We start from the raw sequence: 17,014 nt of genomic DNA on the forward strand, positions 1-17,014 counted from the left end.
AAATGAATGTTATGGAGAAAGTGAGGACTGCAGATCAGTCAAAATGTGTGGCGCTGGCAAAGCACAGCAGGTCAGGCAGCATTTGAGGAGCAGGAGAGTCGACGTTTCGGGCATTCGACCCTCCTCCTTGGATGCTGCCTGACCTGCTGTGCTTTTCTAGCACCATACTTTTTGACTCTAAATGAATGTTATGTCTAGTGCAGTTGTGCTTTCACCTTACTGTGTGTATATATTAGTAAAATATGGATTTGTTCCAACACCGACTTTCTCGTAGCTGCATAATTTGCAAGAAGGAAGAAATGTTTTCAGTGGAACCCAAATATTTCCTCCATGGACATGGAGGAAAATTGCTGATTAAATTACTAAACAGCTTGAGATTGGAATTAGCAAAGGAAACTACACTCTATCATGTCTTTATTACATTAGATACTGAATGCATCTTTAAAAATTATTTCAAACGCCATTTGTTTACTGTGAATTGATGGCCTGGTTCTATGGAACAAGTGTACCAAGTTAAAAAGGACAGATCTGGTTTTGTGCCCATGATTTCCTACTTCACTACTATTTCCCAATTCTCGATGGGGAGCTGAAAGTGATTAGGGAGTAAACAAAGTCTAGATGTTGCCGCACATGCAGGAAGAAAGTGGGAAATCAGGTTAATTAACCAGAACCACACCAAGATACATCCTGGTAGATGGTTGTATAGTAGACAGGCAAGCCAGAGACCAAATTATTGATCAATTCTAGGAGTAGATGATACCATGTGGCTTACTATTTAACTTCTTGGCCAACTTGTGAGAGATCTAAGTGAAATGATTTTGGCCATCTCAGTCCAATTTCTTCTGGCCTTGTGTCCCGTCCAGACCAACAAAATCAAAATGTCCCATTTAAAAAAAAACATTAGATTAGTTTGTCAGTCTGATTTCTAAAGGTCTAAAAAGAAGAAAAATTCTGCCACACTTGTGGGGATAGGGCATACTGTTTGGACAAGGTAGGGGCACTTTTCTCTGTATCTAATTTGGGAGTACCTAATGAAACTCTGAATACCTGATATGGAAATTCTTCCATTTCTTGGAAACAGCATCTGTCATGCTGCGTGATTTACAATTTTAAGATAGATCTCTGTGATATTTTCATGATTTACCTCAAATATGTGCATTTTCATTTTGTCTATCACTCTTCATTTGTTATAGGTGCTGTATCTGCTGGAGCCCATCCGCTGCCATGTTCAGAATCATCTATGTCAGAAGGAATTTTGCTTGGGCTGTGAACTTGGATTCCTATTTCACATGCTCGATCTTTCGAGAGGTGACCCATGCCAGGTAAATGATTACTGAGCCAGTCTAGATCTTGTAAGATGGATTTTTTGCGTCTCCAATGTTCCCTCAAATATTTTTTTGGGTAGGTTGGCAATTTGTTAAGTGTCCAACCCTTGAATTTTTAAAAAATCTGTCAGGGATGGTGAGTTAAAGAGGCCTGTGTAGGCACTTTGAGGTTGTATACCTTGGAGGGAATGTTACTTGTGTCCACTTGGGTTAGGTCTTTGTTCATGCCACCTATGTTTTTGGTTGTTCCAAATGTACCTTGTTAACCAGAGTTGCTGTCCACTTTTTGCATATTTTAAATAATCAGCAAAAAACTACAAATGTTGAAAATCTTAAACAGAAACTACTATAAGCACTTTGAAATTGTCAGTGTCTCTAGAAACAACAGGCAAGTGCTTTTTGTTTGTTTTCAGAAGAGTCAGAACACAAAAACTAAGTCTGATCCACACGTTTTTCTCTTCGCTTAAATCTCTTCCTTCTGTGGTGAAAGATATAAGCATATGTAGATTTTTAGAAACAAACAACGGGTATGGCAGCATCTATGGAGAGAGAAACAGTTAGTTTCGAGCGCAGTGTGGTTCTTCAGAACTGTTTTTGGGAATGAGGTTGGAAATCTAATCATTTTTAGAGTATGGATTTCACAATAGTGGCATATAGGTTGGTTATTATTGTGGTTACTTATGTGAAATTTAAAAACAAAAATAAACAAGGTCAACTTCCTTCTGAAACAGTGACCTCATCGAGTATATTGCCAGAAAGCAGGTGATTGCAAACCTCTGGAATGTTAATGAAGTAAGATGTTTATACTGTGATGGATTATGACAGGTAGAGTAACCATTGAAGGCAATTAGCTTGTTTCTAATTCAGAATAATACAGAATTGATTTGAGTTTAGAACAATCCAGAGATTGAAAATTTTTGCAGCATAGAATCATAGAGCTGTATCGTATGGAAACAGACCCGTTGGTCCAACTCATCCATGCCGACAAGATATCTAGCCCCATTTTCTAGCATTTGACCCATATTCCTCAATCCTTCCTATTCATGTACCTATCCAGATGCCTTTGAAATGTTTTAATTGTACCAGCCTCCACCACTTCCTCTGACAACTCATTCCATACATGCACCATCCTATGTCTCTTTTTTAAATCCTTCTCACTTTAAACCTGTGTTTAAAACTAGTTTTGGACTCCCCTACCCTGGGGAAAAGACTTTAGCTATTGAGTTCGGAGGAAATCTGACTGGGGTCTGAAACAAATGTACTTGCTTTCCTAGAAAGAAACATAGGACAGTTCAGGGAGAGCACCAAATCAATAGAAAAGTTAGTCTCTGAAACGTTCAATCTAGTTTGCTTTGCTTAGAAAATCTGAAGGTTGTTAAATGTGGAGTAAGTTTAAGCTCAGTTTTGTGAGTATTCACGTAAGAAGAAGTTCACAGATCTGAAACTGGGGAGAATTGGTTAAGTAAAACTTTAATTTGGTATAGAGGGATAATTTCTTCAGGTTTTAATCTCTGTAATGAGTGGTATCAAGAAACCGGTTGAAACTTTTTTTGCTGCATGTTTTAAGATGTTTAAAACTGTGTTCTATATTTGGTTTAGATTTTATTTATTTGGTTTGCCTGTTCTTTTGTTTCAAAAATCTCCGCAGTCTTGTGTGACTATATTTCTGTGCCTGACCACCATGTTAAACTATTTAAAATATATTTAGTTATGATTAAAATGTTTGAAAATTTAATGATGAAGTCCTGTCACAAATATATTGGTTAGACATAGTTTAATGTTGCACTGGCATTATAGTTCTGAAATACATGATTTAATTAACATGGGAGAATAAGTTTTGGAACGACTTTTGTTTGTGACATCTAGTGACACAACCCGCAGACAAGTAGTGAGAGTAATTCTGGAAATGTACACTCATGCGTGATATTTCTGTTCTGACTCAGTGAAGTATTTTTTTTGACACTGCATGTTTGTGAATTTAGTAAATGTCTTATTGGCTTTAAAAGTGAAATACCCAACCACAGCCACGTTCTGCAGTTAAAATGGAAAATAGCACTAATCAATGGCCAGAAGATAATGGTAACCTAATATTTTGCAATTTGTTGAAGGGTCTCACTCAATAAATGTTAACCTTTCAGATGCTATATGGTTTGCTTAATGTTTTCAATTTTTAAAAACAGACTGCCACTGTTTCTATATGATCATTGCAATCAAATTTCATTTTAGAACAATGTTAGTCTCTTATTTTCTTTCCTGTCATATCTGCAGCCACCTACAGGTCAGAGAATGGCTCAACCAATTGTAGGCCATTACCATTGAGCTTCTTTCGAACAAACACAGACCAGTAGAAAAATTATTTTCTCTAGATTTCCTTCTATACCTGTACCTATGGTGAAACGTCAAACTTCTCAGCTCAGTAAAACATTTATTTTGTGATTGGAAGTAGCAGGATAGTTATCTATTTTGTCTTGTCGCATTGTGCAATACAACATGACCATATTTTGGCATTGTTGCTCTCATTTTTACTGCAAGCTGTGTTCCAAACTCAGCTGAAAACATTCTGATGAATGAAATCTTGTATGTTTCTAGAATTTTCTTTCGTATTTCACAAGGTATTCACAAATTTTCAACAATTGTGACTTGAGCGTGCGACTCCTCTTCTGGTTAAGATTTCTTCCCATATTCTATACTATGTTATTTGCAGTTATTATATTTCACATTACAGTTGCATAATTGTTAATTCTAAAAACCACTTTGCAAACAGTGATGGCGCTGAATTTGCTATTAAACTCAACAGCACCATCTGCAGTTTTACAGTGGAGTTATTGTGCATTGTTCTGTAATTTTTTTTCTTAGTCCATTGATTTTTTTTTGTATGTTGTTTAATTTTGGGAGTTGCCTCCAAGGTGATACAGCAATGGAAGATCAGAACTTCAGTGAATTTGATAATCTGATATGTGAGTCTGAAGGGCCTGCAGTATCCTTGGGTGCTGTTCATGATTAACCAGCTACCTGGCTTCTTAATAGAAAATGGATTTATATGGCTGGAATTCTTCTTTTTGTCACAATATAGCCAGGAACTCCCAGGAATCTAATGGTCCTATATAGCAGTTGAATTCTCATTGTTTATGTCCAGACTTTATATATGAATGTGCGAATTAGAGCCATGTAGCCCCTTGCCTGCTCTGCCATTTGGTAAGATCGTGGCTGAACTCACATTCCCACCGACTAACGTTTCAACTCATTGTGTATCAAACATCTATTTATCTCTGCCTAAAAATACTCAAAGACTCCAGTTGTGCCACTTTTTGAAGAAGAGCGTTCCAAAGACTCCGTCATCTAAAAGAAAAAAAAAATCTCATCTTAAGTGGGCAACTCCTTATTTTTAAACCGTGACCCCTCGTTCTAAGTTCTGCCATAAGGAGAGATATCACCACATCCACCCTCGAGAACCCTCAAAATCTTGTATCTTTCAATCAAGTTGTTTCTTATTCTTCCTAACACCAGAGGATTATGAGCCTAGGCTGTCCAACATTTCCTCATAAGACAGCTTGCCAATTTCAGACATTAGTCGAGCAAACATTATCTGAACTCCTTCCACCATATTTACATTCTTTCTTAAATAAGGAGATTTGCATACTATTTACAGTATTCCAGATGTGCTCTCATCAGTATACTGTGTATAATTGAAACATAAACTCCGTACTTTCATATTCAATTTCCTTGCAGTAAACACTAACATTCTGCTAGCTTTCCGAATTACTTAATGTACCTTCATATAAACCATTGTGATTCATGCACTTGGATTGTCTGCATCTCCGAGCTCTGCAATCTGTCACAGTTTAGGTCATATGTTTTTTAAAAAGTTTTTTTCCTGCGAAATGGACAGCTTTACATTTTCCACATTATATTCCATTTGCCACTTTATCCACTCACTGTTGGTAGCCTTTTTATATCCTCTTCACAACTTAGTTTCATGCCTATCTTTGTGGCATCAGCAACTGTACATTTGGCCCCTTCATCCAAGTCACGTAAATAATTGTAAAAGTATTGAAGCCTCAGCACTGCAATGACTTCTTCATCATCTTTGGGTCCTCCGTTGACTGAAGGTTCTAATGTGTGCTATCCATGGATGTTGGCAAAACTGGCAATTTATGTTGTTTCGTGTTTGGGTGAGTTTCTGCACCTGCATTGCCTCTATACTTTCTTTGGATCTGTCAGATATTGTGACTTTGGTGTATGTGGTCCTCCAAAAATGTTGAACCAAGGGATGGTCAGCTGCAGTGTTTTCCCAGGAGAGGTGGTCTGCAATGCAGCAAAATCTCCACAAACAAGATTAGCACACCCTTTTTTCAAAAAACAGTCTTAACAAGAGTCCTAATGTAGCACAAGCTGGAAGCATGTACTGCAGTGCAGTCTTGTATGGTTAAACTCCCAACAGTAACTTAGTGCAGACTTGACACGCTCTAATCTTTTGACTCTTACCAATCTGTGAATTTCGGAAGTGGAGTATTATGTCCCAATAAGGGGAGAGCGTGCACGTATTAGGGAAGGAAACTGTTGTGTGTCTTTGAGTAGTTTGCTTTGGAGACACTTCTGTATGGGGATATTTTTTGTACATTCTTGATGAATGGCTGACCAAAACCAGAAAACATTTTGTAATATATTTAAACAAATAAGGAAAGCAATCATGAAAATGCTTATAAGTTAACGATTTTTGAGAATATTTGTAGGTCAGGTTGATGATAAGTATGTAAGTTAGCTCACTGAGCTGGAAGGTTTGTTTTCAAATGTTTCATCACCATACCAAATAACATCAGTGAGACTCTCCGATGAAGCCTTGGTGGTATGTCCCACCTCTCTATTTATAGGTTTTGGTTTCTTAAGGTGGGTGATATCATTTCCAGTTTTTCTTCTTTTCAAGGAAAGGTATATAGGGTCTAAATCGATGTGTTTATTGATGGAGTTCCGGTTAGAATGCAATGCCTCTAAGAATTCTTGTGTGTTCTTTGTTTCACCTGTCCTAGGATGTGTATGTTGTCCTAGTCAAAGTGGTGCCCTGCTTTGTCTGTATGTATAGAAACTAGTGATAGTGGGTAGTGTCTTTTGGCGGCTAGTTGGTGTTCATGTATCCTGGTGGCAAGTTTCCTGCTAGTTACTCCGATGTGTGTTTTTTTTTACAGTTCCTGCATGGTATCTTGTAAATGACATTAGTTTTGCTGGTAGTATCTAATGGATCCTTTTGGTTAATTAGTCACTGTTTAAGTGTGTTGGTAGGTTTGTGGGCTACCATGATACCAAGGGGTCTGAATAACCTGGAATCCTGCAGACAAGGGATGCATGACTGTTACTTCACAAAAATCCAACCATCTTAAAAAGGCAAATGCTCTGCTTGCAGATACCAACAGGTGGCGATAGACCCAGCTCTACAACATCAAGAAACATTTTCATTCCATCATGGTTCATCCATTAATCCAGAAACCTTCGATTATGGCATCTAATATTTTTTAAAACTTATGTCAACTTACCCTGATTTAAACGTACTGGAAACATGCAGAGAATCTGTCTTCATCTTAAAGAGAATCGAAAAATACATATTTTAGGTGTAGACATCTCAGATTAGGTAATTGAGCCCTTTAGTAGAATTCCAGCACTTTAAGCCTATTTTCCCTTATGCTACTGCCATGGCTTACCTTGAAGGAAAGAGAACCACATGGAATTCAGCTTGAGTATATCTATAGAGTCACCTATTTCTTCTGAACCTAACACGTTCTACTTTTAAGCTCTGGATGGATGAAAATTAGGAGAAAAGCAACATCCTGTTTTTTCTTTTTCCTTTACTCTGTTAGGCCAGCAATTTCCTTCGTGCTTTCCGAACTATTCCAGAAGCATCGGCTTTGGGATTGATCTTGGCTGATTCTGATGAAGCAACTGGGAAGGTGAATTTGGGCCGTCTCATACAGAGCTGGAATCGATTTATATTGACACAACTACACCAGGAGACACAGGAGCAGGAGGGCCCACAGGCCTATCGAAATGTCATGGGGAGGTAATGTGGCTTAAACTAGAACTTGTACAGATTTATAAATTCTTGTACAGAACAGGAAATATGCAATAATGTGCTACTAAAGGTTAATGACACTATTTGTACGAAGTACAATACAGGTCGTTCTGCTATAATGCACATTTTGTCAATGCGAATTCGCTGTAATGTGATTGACAAATTGGGGACGCTGTTTCTAAAGCGCGAACTTTTAAAACGTGTGTTGGCTGTAACATGATATTGCCATTTCTAAAGTGTGATTTTTCTATAACGTGGGGTTGAACAAGAACACAGCAATCATGTTATTGAAGAAGTGACTGTATGTACCATTTTATTTAAAACGCAATACTCTAAAATCTTATCACTTTTTAATTTCAGTACATTTGGATCTTCTGGTGAATCTGTGATTGGGAAGCTGTTTGGTTGTGAAGTTGAGAATTGTAGCACTTGTCGCTGTGGAAAAGAAACTGTTCGGGTTTCTTCGAGTCTGCTTTTCACTTTGCAGTATCCTGATATGAAAAATGCTGGTGAGTAATGCATAGAGAATAATGGGTCTCAGAAATTGCCTTACCTTTCCCTTGCAGTTCAGGATATCCTTATACTTTTGACACATTGAAGCATGATGTCTGGAGTATGATAGACGTTCTCAAAGCTTCATATTGATAAATTTGATTTCTTGAGGCATTTCTTGTTGTGAGTTAGAATATGTATTGTAAGTGTTGTATAGCATGTTGCACTCTGCTTTACAGCCACAAAGTTTGATTACTGTAACAGGACATACACTTACAAGCTTATTCCCATTGAGTTCATTCTGAGTTCAAATCATAGAATAGTACAATTCAATGGTCATTTGGCCCACATAGCCCCTACGAAGTCAATTTTCTCAATAGGTTAGTAACTACTTGTAAGATTTCCAGGGTCTCTTTAAAGTCAAAATGTATTAACAGTAAAGTACTTGTATTATTCTTTGTACTTTGTTCAAGGGTGATACAAATTTTACAGATAATCTGGTAAACCCTGAAGTGTGGCTGTCTCAAAATTACTTACTATCTGTAATATTTTGAAAAGTCTTGTTTGCACGCCTGTCATCTTGTCATATTTATAAATGCATGTGCCTATATTTATAATGAAAGCTCTGCATAAAAGCTTAACATACAGCGATTACACCTTCCTACCCGTGACCACATTTTAGTGCCTCAGTTCAGAGTCTCCAAGCTTTTCAGCTTGTACTATGGAGAAAATCCAAAGTACCAACAGACTGTCGCATTTCCAAATTGCCACATGCTTTGCCATTAAACTACATAGAATGAGAAATCAAAGTATTATATAGAAATAATAATGGATTATTTTAGGATGAGAGCTAAATTACACCTGTGCTTCCTGATCCAATTATCTCTCCACCTGAAGATTGTCTTCTCATGTCCACGTTATGGGAGAGTTCCTAATAATATGGTGGAAATTTCCTATTAGTCACTATCTTTTTATAATACTTGTTGTTTTTATTTTTTGATTAAACTTGCATTAAATTAGAATCAAAGAACTGCAGAACATCTAAATCAGAGGCAAGGATAGTAGCTAGAAAACTGTTGGAGAAATTATGAAGGGCGAGAGCATAAGTTTGAGTTTGGTTTTGAGTTAGTAATTAACTTGTACATCTGTAGTTATGGTGATTTCTTTTAAACAGTTTTTGAGGTCTGCCTTAAGTGTGAATGAGGTCGAAGAGTGTGGTGCTGGAAAAGCGCAGCTGATCAGGCAGCATCTGAGGAGCAGGAGAGTCTATGTTTCGAGCATAAGCTCTTCATTTCAAAATGCCAACTTCTCCTGCTCCTCGGATGCTGCCTGACCGGCTGTGCTTTTCCAGCACCACACTCTTCAACTCTGACCTCCAGCATCTGCAGTCCTCACTGTCTCCTTTTAGAGTGAATGGGTTTATATGCACCACTAATGGATTTTGTTTTGTTTACTTTACAATGTTTTGTGATACAACGAGCTAGATAAAATGACCGTGCAGTTTTTTAGAAACAGCTGGAACTTTTTCTTAAAAAAAGGAGTAATGTGGTGCCCATAGCTTAGAGAGAGACTTTTGGTTTCACTTTTGAATTTTGAGCAGTCCTGTCAAATCCTTGGACTAGACTGTGTAGATTAGTGCTCCTGAAGAGAGAAGAATATATAGTGAGCTAGTTACATTACAGTGATGAGTAAGTGCTAGTCCCAGACCAGAAAGGTTGTGATAAAATCCTATAAGCTCAGGCATATAGTACTTTCCACCAAGGTGCTAGATACAGGGATTCTGGTGTGAGTATTGTACTAGTGGTACTTTGGGTACTGAACCAGAGGTAAATTTTGGGTACTATACAAAAGCTGTTTTTTTTTTCTTTTCAAATTATAAAAGGAATGTTTTGCAATTATACTTTTATTATGTGTTTAAAACAGCATTGATTTTGTATTATAAGTAGATGGTTTGGTTTATTCTATTTTATCTTTTGTTAATCAATTTTTTTTGTTGTTGAAACATGATTTGCAGCATTGCATGTTTATGTTTCAGTGAGAGACCTCTTTTTGTTAATGCTAAAACAAATCAAAATATGATTTATCAAGCCAGGTTCTTGTCTGGGGTCTGACTTGTCTGGTAATAACATCAGCTTGGGATCATAACCAATATTGAAGGACTAGTTGGAAGAACCTACCAATGATCAGTTTAAAAAGCACCAATCGAATCACTCCGTTTGAAACAGAAGTTATTCCTATGTTTTCCCACTTCCTAAAAATTCAAATATCAGAAATAAGATTTTGAACAAGATGGAAACAGAAAATTATCTGTTGTAAACAAAAAAAGCAAAATTTACAACGAGCAGGAGTTGATATTGTGAGAGGAGAAATATCTGCTTTGTCTGTACTGTTAATTCAGAGCTGTTTGAAAAATTACAAATCGATTGACCTCAATCTTTTACTGAATATATCCATAAAATGCGTTTTTGACTTTAGACAAAAGTATTCGACAGTATGAGTTTGCTGAAGTGCTGAAGAGAAGTATTTGTCTTGAACAGAACACCCAGGCCTGGTGTGAAAACTGTGAGAAATACCAACCTACGGTTAGTATATTTGTATTTAATTCTTTTAATAGGAAGCTAAATAGAGGGGAGTTAAAAGTAGCAAGGCAAGTAGGTGTTGTGAACAAATTATTTCATTGTATTCAAATGTGTATGAAGGGAAGTTTTATGGTGTGTAGTTGATTGAAAGAAAACTAATGAGAAAGTGTGCATCTGGACTGCGTCTGAAAGCATTTAACTTCTAGTGTACAACATTTGGACTGAGGGAAATTTGCAGCTCGTGAAGTCTTGGTTTATTCATCAGGAGCTGCGTAGTAAATGAAAATTATACCATGACCTGATGTAATGTATGATGTGAAAGGAATACTGGATCAAATTGGAAGAGAGTAACTTGATGAACCGGAACAGGCCATGGTTTAAAAACATCAAAGAAACTTTGAGGGGTTTGTCCAGTTACGTTTAGAATATATTAACTGTACTGTGTTTGCATAATGAAATAATATTGTATATAAAATCATAGAATGGTTACACCACAAAAGAAAGCCATTTGGCCTGTTCTGTCTGTACTAATCTTCCGAAGCAAGTCACCTTGTGTCTATCTCCTGTTGCCTTCCTGTATCCCTGAATGTCCTTCCTTTACAGCCATGTGTTCCATGGTGTAATGGTAAGCAGTTTGGCATCTAAATCCAGATACTTGATTTCATATTTCAGTGAAGCCCAAATTGAGGAAAGATTTCCAGGGCTATGGGGAAAATACAAGGTAGTAGCACTTGGTGAATTTCTTCTTTCGAGGGCCAGCTCAGACACAGCAGACAAAATTGCCTCCTTCTATACATGACTCATTATATGTTGGACCATTTTTCTCTTGGTTACCTCAATTGAATCTGCCTTCACCACACTCTCATACAATGTGTTCCAGATCCTAAATGCTCACTATATAAAAATGATTTTTTAAAATATATTTCCACGCAATGCTGTAGCATTTCTTGCATAGAGTCTGCAGTAATTGGTTATTGTGCTTGCAACTCATGACTGTGGAAATATTCAAAACTTTCCTGCAACAAATTGTCCTGTGAAGCATGCATTATGATACAGTCTTTAACTTCTATAACTTTTACTTTTGGTGAGTTGACAATACAAGGTTACATTTTCAGTTAACTACTGAGTGAGCATTTTCCCTCTAGAACTTTTATGATGTATTGTGCTGATGTCCTGTCACAAGAATCTTGGTATAGCTCACTCACCATCAGACTTATAAAAGTTCAATTTTTAAGTCAATATTTTAAAAAAACACAAAGCTAAAAACAGCAATCTAACCTCATGGATCATATGCCACCTATCTTAGCTGACACTTAAGTTTAGTAAAACAAACAACAGCAATTGCTGGAGATCTGAAACAAAATCAGAAATTGCTGGAACAACTCAGCAGGTCAGGCAACATCTGTGGGGGAGAAAAGCAGAGTTAACATTTTGCTTCCAGTGACTCTTAAAACTGTTAGCAGCTTGGAAAAGGTGGTAGATGGAGATGGAGCTCAGAAAAAGAGAGATATGAAAGGTAGGTGAACAAGCAGATTATGGATAGCAGGCCAGGGCAGAAGAAAAGCTGATGAAGTGATAATAAGAGCTAAGAGAAAAGGGATGAGCTGTACTGAATGCAACCTATCATACTGCTCGGCACATTATTACAGTAATGAGTGGGTGACTGCAGCCCAGGTCATAACAGGACTGGCTATGAGGTAGGTAAAAATTATGCGAGGATAGAATGACTCTCTCCACTTGAGTCCTAAAAGCTGCAGGGTCCTCTAGCATAAAATGAGATTTTGTTCTCCAAGCTGACACTGACACTTTCTGGAACACTGCAGCAGGCCTGCAACAGAAATGTTTGCCTGGGAACGTTTGTGGTGTGTCAAAGTTGCAGGCAACTGGAAGTTCAGGCTCATTTTTGCGGACAGAACATAGGCGTTCTCCTCCTATCTTCCCCTGGACCATAATCCCACCATTGAGCATTAGACCACTATCTCCACAACTATCACCAACCTAATCTCATCTGGGATCTCCCCATGACAGCCTCCCAGCTCATATTCCTCCAAGCCCATACAGCCGGCTTCTACCTTCTCCCACAATCCACAGGCAGGATTGCCTGGGCACACCCGTTGTTCCTGCCCCACAGTTTATTTCTTTTACCTTGACTCTTTTTTTTTCTTCTCCCCTTATCTAGACCCTCTCCAGTTACATCTGTGATTCTTCTGACACTTTCCGTCAATTTCAAAATTTCCAGTTTGCGGGCAGCAGTCACCTCCTCTTCAGCATGGTGTTATGGACCAGGCCAGGCCCCCTCAAAACATTTCAACAAAGTAGCCTGGACCCTAATTTTGCTAGTTGTTTTAAGCAGGTGTAATGTGGATATTCCAGGAGGGCTGCAACTGGCCCTACCACTTACTTTTAAACAAAACAGAATTTATTTACAAGATTACTGAATAAAGCGTGAACAAAAGAGAACAGAATATAAAATAACTTGACCTATCCAAAAACTAAACAGACTATCCCAACTTAATGATGCTGTTCCTAATACCTGCAACAATGCCCATAAACACCCCTTGGCACAAAAGGTAAAATCAAACACAGGGTCTTACAGGAGCGGTGTCACACACTGAGAGATAGCAGAGAGATTCAGCATGGAACACCTTCTTCCATGTAGCTGTTTCTTTGACCAGCAGCCTCAAAACTGACTGCTTGCTCTGAACGGTCAGACTGCTAAAATCCAGAACTGAATCAAACCAGAGAAACACTGAGCTGGGAGAACTGGCCACACCCCTATATTGTACAAGTTTTTTTTTAATACTTAAAAGCTTCTTCAAGTAGGTCAAGCCAGACAAACCGGAAGCTGTGTCGTAAAACACTTTTGAAAAAAATCCAAGTACAGCACAACCTTAAAGGAGCTTTATCATCACAATGTCAAAAAGTGTGGTGCTGGAAAAGCACAGCCGGTCAGGCAGCAACCAAGGAGCAGGAAAGTCGACGTTTCAAGCCTAAGTTCTTTCATCAGGAATGTGAAGAGCATTAACTCGAAATATCAACTCTCCTCCTTAGATGCTGCTTGACGGGCTGTGCTTTTCCAGCACCACGCCTTTTGACTCTGATCTCCGGCATCTGCAGCCTTCACTTTCTCCTAGTATCATCACAATGGATGTGTAATCCCTCTACCCCCTCAGATGGTCTAAGGGCTGTCCACTTCTTCCTGGGAAGAAGGCCTGAATCATCCCCATCTACCACCACTCTTCTCTGCCTGGCTGAGCTCATCCTCACTTTGGGACTCTTCTTTAACTCCTCTCATTTTCTTCATGTCAAAGCTGTGGACATTTGTACCTGCATGGACCCCAGTAATGCCTGTCTGTGTTGTGAGGTACGTGGAACATTGTTTGTTTCAGTCCTACTCTGGTCCCTCCTCCCAGCTCTTCCTGGTACACTAATGACATCATCAGGTACCGCTTCCCTTTCTCATTCCTAAATGGAAAAATTTATCAATTTCACTTCCAATTTCCATCCTGCTCTCACCTTCACCTAGTCCATCTCCGACTGCTCCCTTCCCTTCCTTGACATCTCTGTTTCCATTTCTGGGGTTGGGTTGGCCACCAAGTTATCTGGACTAGACATCCTCACGCCCTGCTTCCTCTAAGAACTCTATCCCGTTCTCCCAATTTCTTCATCTCTATTGCATCTGTTCTGACGATGCCATTTTCCACAGGGATCCTCAGAAATGTCCACCTTTTTCATTAACTGAGGATTCCTTGCTACTTTGGTTGACAGGTCTACACATCTCCCACACTTCTGCTCTCACCCCTTCCCTTCCCTCCCACAATAGTGATAGGATCCCCTGGTCCTCGCTTACTACCCCACCAGCCTTCTCGTCCAAAGGATTGTAAGCTTCATTTCTGTCTCCTTTAATGAGATGCCATGACCGGACACACATTCCCTTTCCTTCCTTCATCAGCTTTTCACACGGACTGTTCCCTTTGGGACAATCTGATTCACTCCTCCCTGTTCCCAACATCTCCTCACTCACCCACCCCACAGTACCTTCCCATGCAATCACAAAGGTGTAATAGTTGCCCATTTACCTCCCCTCTCCTTGGTCCCACACATACCTTCCAGGATTTGCCTGTACTTCATATTCAATCTAGTTTACTGTATTCTCTGTTGAGAAAGTGAGGTCTGCAGATGCTGGAGATCAGAGCTGGAAATGTGTTGCTGGAAAAGCGCAGCAAGTCAGGCAGCATCCAGGGAACAGGAGAATCGATGTTTCGGACATGATTCCTGAAGAAGGGCTTATGCCCGAAACGTCGATTCTCCTGTTCCCTGGATGCTGCCTGACCTGCTGCGCTTTTCCAGCAACACATTTCCAGCTCTGTATTCTCTGTTCACAGTGTAGTCTCTCTACATTGGGGAAACGAGACGCAGACTGGGTTACCGCTTTGCAGAACACCTACATTTTTCCACACAAATGACCCTGAGTTTCCAGTTGCCCACCACGTTCCCTGGTTAGTATCTATGTTACAGGCTTGCTGCAGTATTACAGGGAGCCTCAGTGCAAGCTCAAAGAACAACATCTCATTTTCCGTTTGGGGATCTTGCAGCCTCTAGGTCTCAACATCAAGTTCAATGGCTTCAGAGCCTGAATCTATCTTCCTATGATTTTACCCACCCAATACCTGGTTCTGTTATGAGATTATGTCACTGTGCTACAAGTCACCCTCCTTGTGTACTCCTAGGCCCGTTATCATATTATATGATTGTATTCAGCAGAGCTCACTCACTTTCTCTTATTATCACTTATTCAGCTTTATTGTCTGTCCTGGCCTGCTATCCATAATCTCCTTCTTTACCTACTCCTTTCATATCTATCTCTCTTTCCCTGGGTTCCACTCCACCTATCTGCTCGCCTCTTCCGTCCCTGCCACCATAACTTCGGCTTCAGCATCAATACCACCTTTCCCTACTTGCTAACAGTTCTGACAAAGAGTCAGTGGGTGCAAAATGTTAACTGCACTTTTTTTTCCCATGGATGCTGCCAGACCTGCTGTCCAGAAATTTCTGTTTTTACTTCAAGTTTACTTTTGTGGATATGTTCTGTGGAAAAACACAGCAGGCCAGGCAGCATCCGAGGAGCAGGAGAATCGACGTTTCGGGCATAAGCCTTTCCTGAAGAAGGGCTTATGCCCGAAATGTCGATTCTCCTGCTCCTCGGATGCTGCCTGGCCTGCTGTGTTTTTCCAGCACCACATTTTTCAACTCTGGTCTCCAGCATCTGCAGTCCTCACTTTCTCCTCCGATGTGTTCTGTTGTCAGAGGTGTCATCCTTTTGTGTAAAACGTTGAACTGATTTGCCTGTTCCACTGCTTGCAGTGCAGCTCGTGAAAATGTGTCATTTGGGTTGAATTCCAAGTACAAGAAATGTGGACTTCTTGATAATATAGCTAATGGAAAGATTTTGGTGCATTTAAATTGGATTCCTATTATAGGAATTAAAACAAAGCTATGTACATTCAGCTTTGAGAGGGAATAAAGATTCTCTAACTCTTGAAAGTCCACATTGCTTGATTAATTACTTCAGTTTACAACTTGTCAAGACATCCACTTTTTAAACATTTTATATTTAAATATAGCAGGAACATTGTAGCCTATCTACAGAAAATAACAATTGGTTCCAAAAATTTATAAAAATAAGCAATGTCTTAATTGCTAGCAATGCTCTGAAGTAACGGGCTATAGTGTATGGTCAGATGCTTGGGATGTTTCTGGGGTCTTTCAACCAAGTCAAAACTATTGTATACATTTGTGGCATTATCGCAAAAAGTATTGTGCATTGTTACAAGTCAACCTATTGCATTTCCAGAAATACAAACAGAAAATTCTGAAATTATTCAGCAGTTCTGGCAGCACCTGTGGAGAGAATATCCGAGTTTACGTTTAGCTGGTTGACCTTTCATCAGAACTGAATGAAAGTTTATGTTGATTGGATATTGTATATTGTTCCAGGTTCAAACCAGGAATATTCGATGCTTACCTGATGTTCTTGTTATTAACTGTGAAGTGAACAGCAGAAAGGAAGCTGAATTCTGGAAATGCCAAGCTGAGGTGTGTAAAGAGGAATTAATTGTTGTCACTTCAAAATATCATACTTTAAACCTGTCCTAAAATCTTTGTGTTTACTTCCTACTTTTTCAGATTAGGATATTGTGTTCTCTCTTTTAAGGAGTTTCTGAAATTTAACAAAACAAAAATTGAAAAAGTAATACAAAAATAATATTCTGCATTTATATAGTACCTTGCTTTATGGTGTCCAAAGTGTTTTACAACTAATGAAATACTTAGTGAAGTGTAGTCACGATTGTAATGTAGTACTTAAGTTGTGCAGACTTTGGTGATGAGGAAAGGGCATGACTCCAACATTGTCATCTCTGATTGAAGAGAATGTCACTACTGGCAAGTTTGGAGCACCTCTTCAATGGCTAGTGACATTCTAGCAGCTTTCCTGTTAGAATGAAATGTGATGCTATGGTAAATTTCTGAACAAAGGCCAGCACTCTTCCACAAGA

The 17,014-nt window shown here is 38.9% G+C and overlaps 1 protein-coding gene across 4 annotated transcripts in view; it reads left to right on the plus strand.

Moving 5' to 3' along the window:
* pan2 (poly(A) specific ribonuclease subunit PAN2) overlaps positions 1-17,014 on the plus strand; it is a 140,720-nt gene that overhangs the window by 38,702 nt on the left and 85,004 nt on the right. For all 4 annotated transcript variants that reach the window (XR_015755792.1, XM_087985657.1, XM_087985656.1 and 1 more), the window contains 5 exons: positions 1,194-1,322; positions 7,175-7,374; positions 7,747-7,895; positions 10,354-10,460; positions 16,455-16,553. Coding sequence is in view for 3 of the 4 variants with exons in the window: in XM_087985657.1 (XP_087841783.1) it covers positions 1,194-1,322; positions 7,175-7,374; positions 7,747-7,895; positions 10,354-10,460; positions 16,455-16,553 (684 nt within the window). In the remaining variant the exon portion in view is untranslated. The remainder of the gene's footprint in view (positions 1-1,193; positions 1,323-7,174; positions 7,375-7,746; positions 7,896-10,353; positions 10,461-16,454; positions 16,554-17,014) is intronic.

Source organism: Chiloscyllium plagiosum, unplaced genomic scaffold (assembly GCF_037043375.1).
Source record: "Chiloscyllium plagiosum isolate Xiang-an unplaced genomic scaffold, Cpla_swu_hap1 HiC_scaffold_53X, whole genome shotgun sequence".
Taxonomy (NCBI): Eukaryota; Metazoa; Chordata; class Chondrichthyes; order Orectolobiformes; family Hemiscylliidae; genus Chiloscyllium; species Chiloscyllium plagiosum.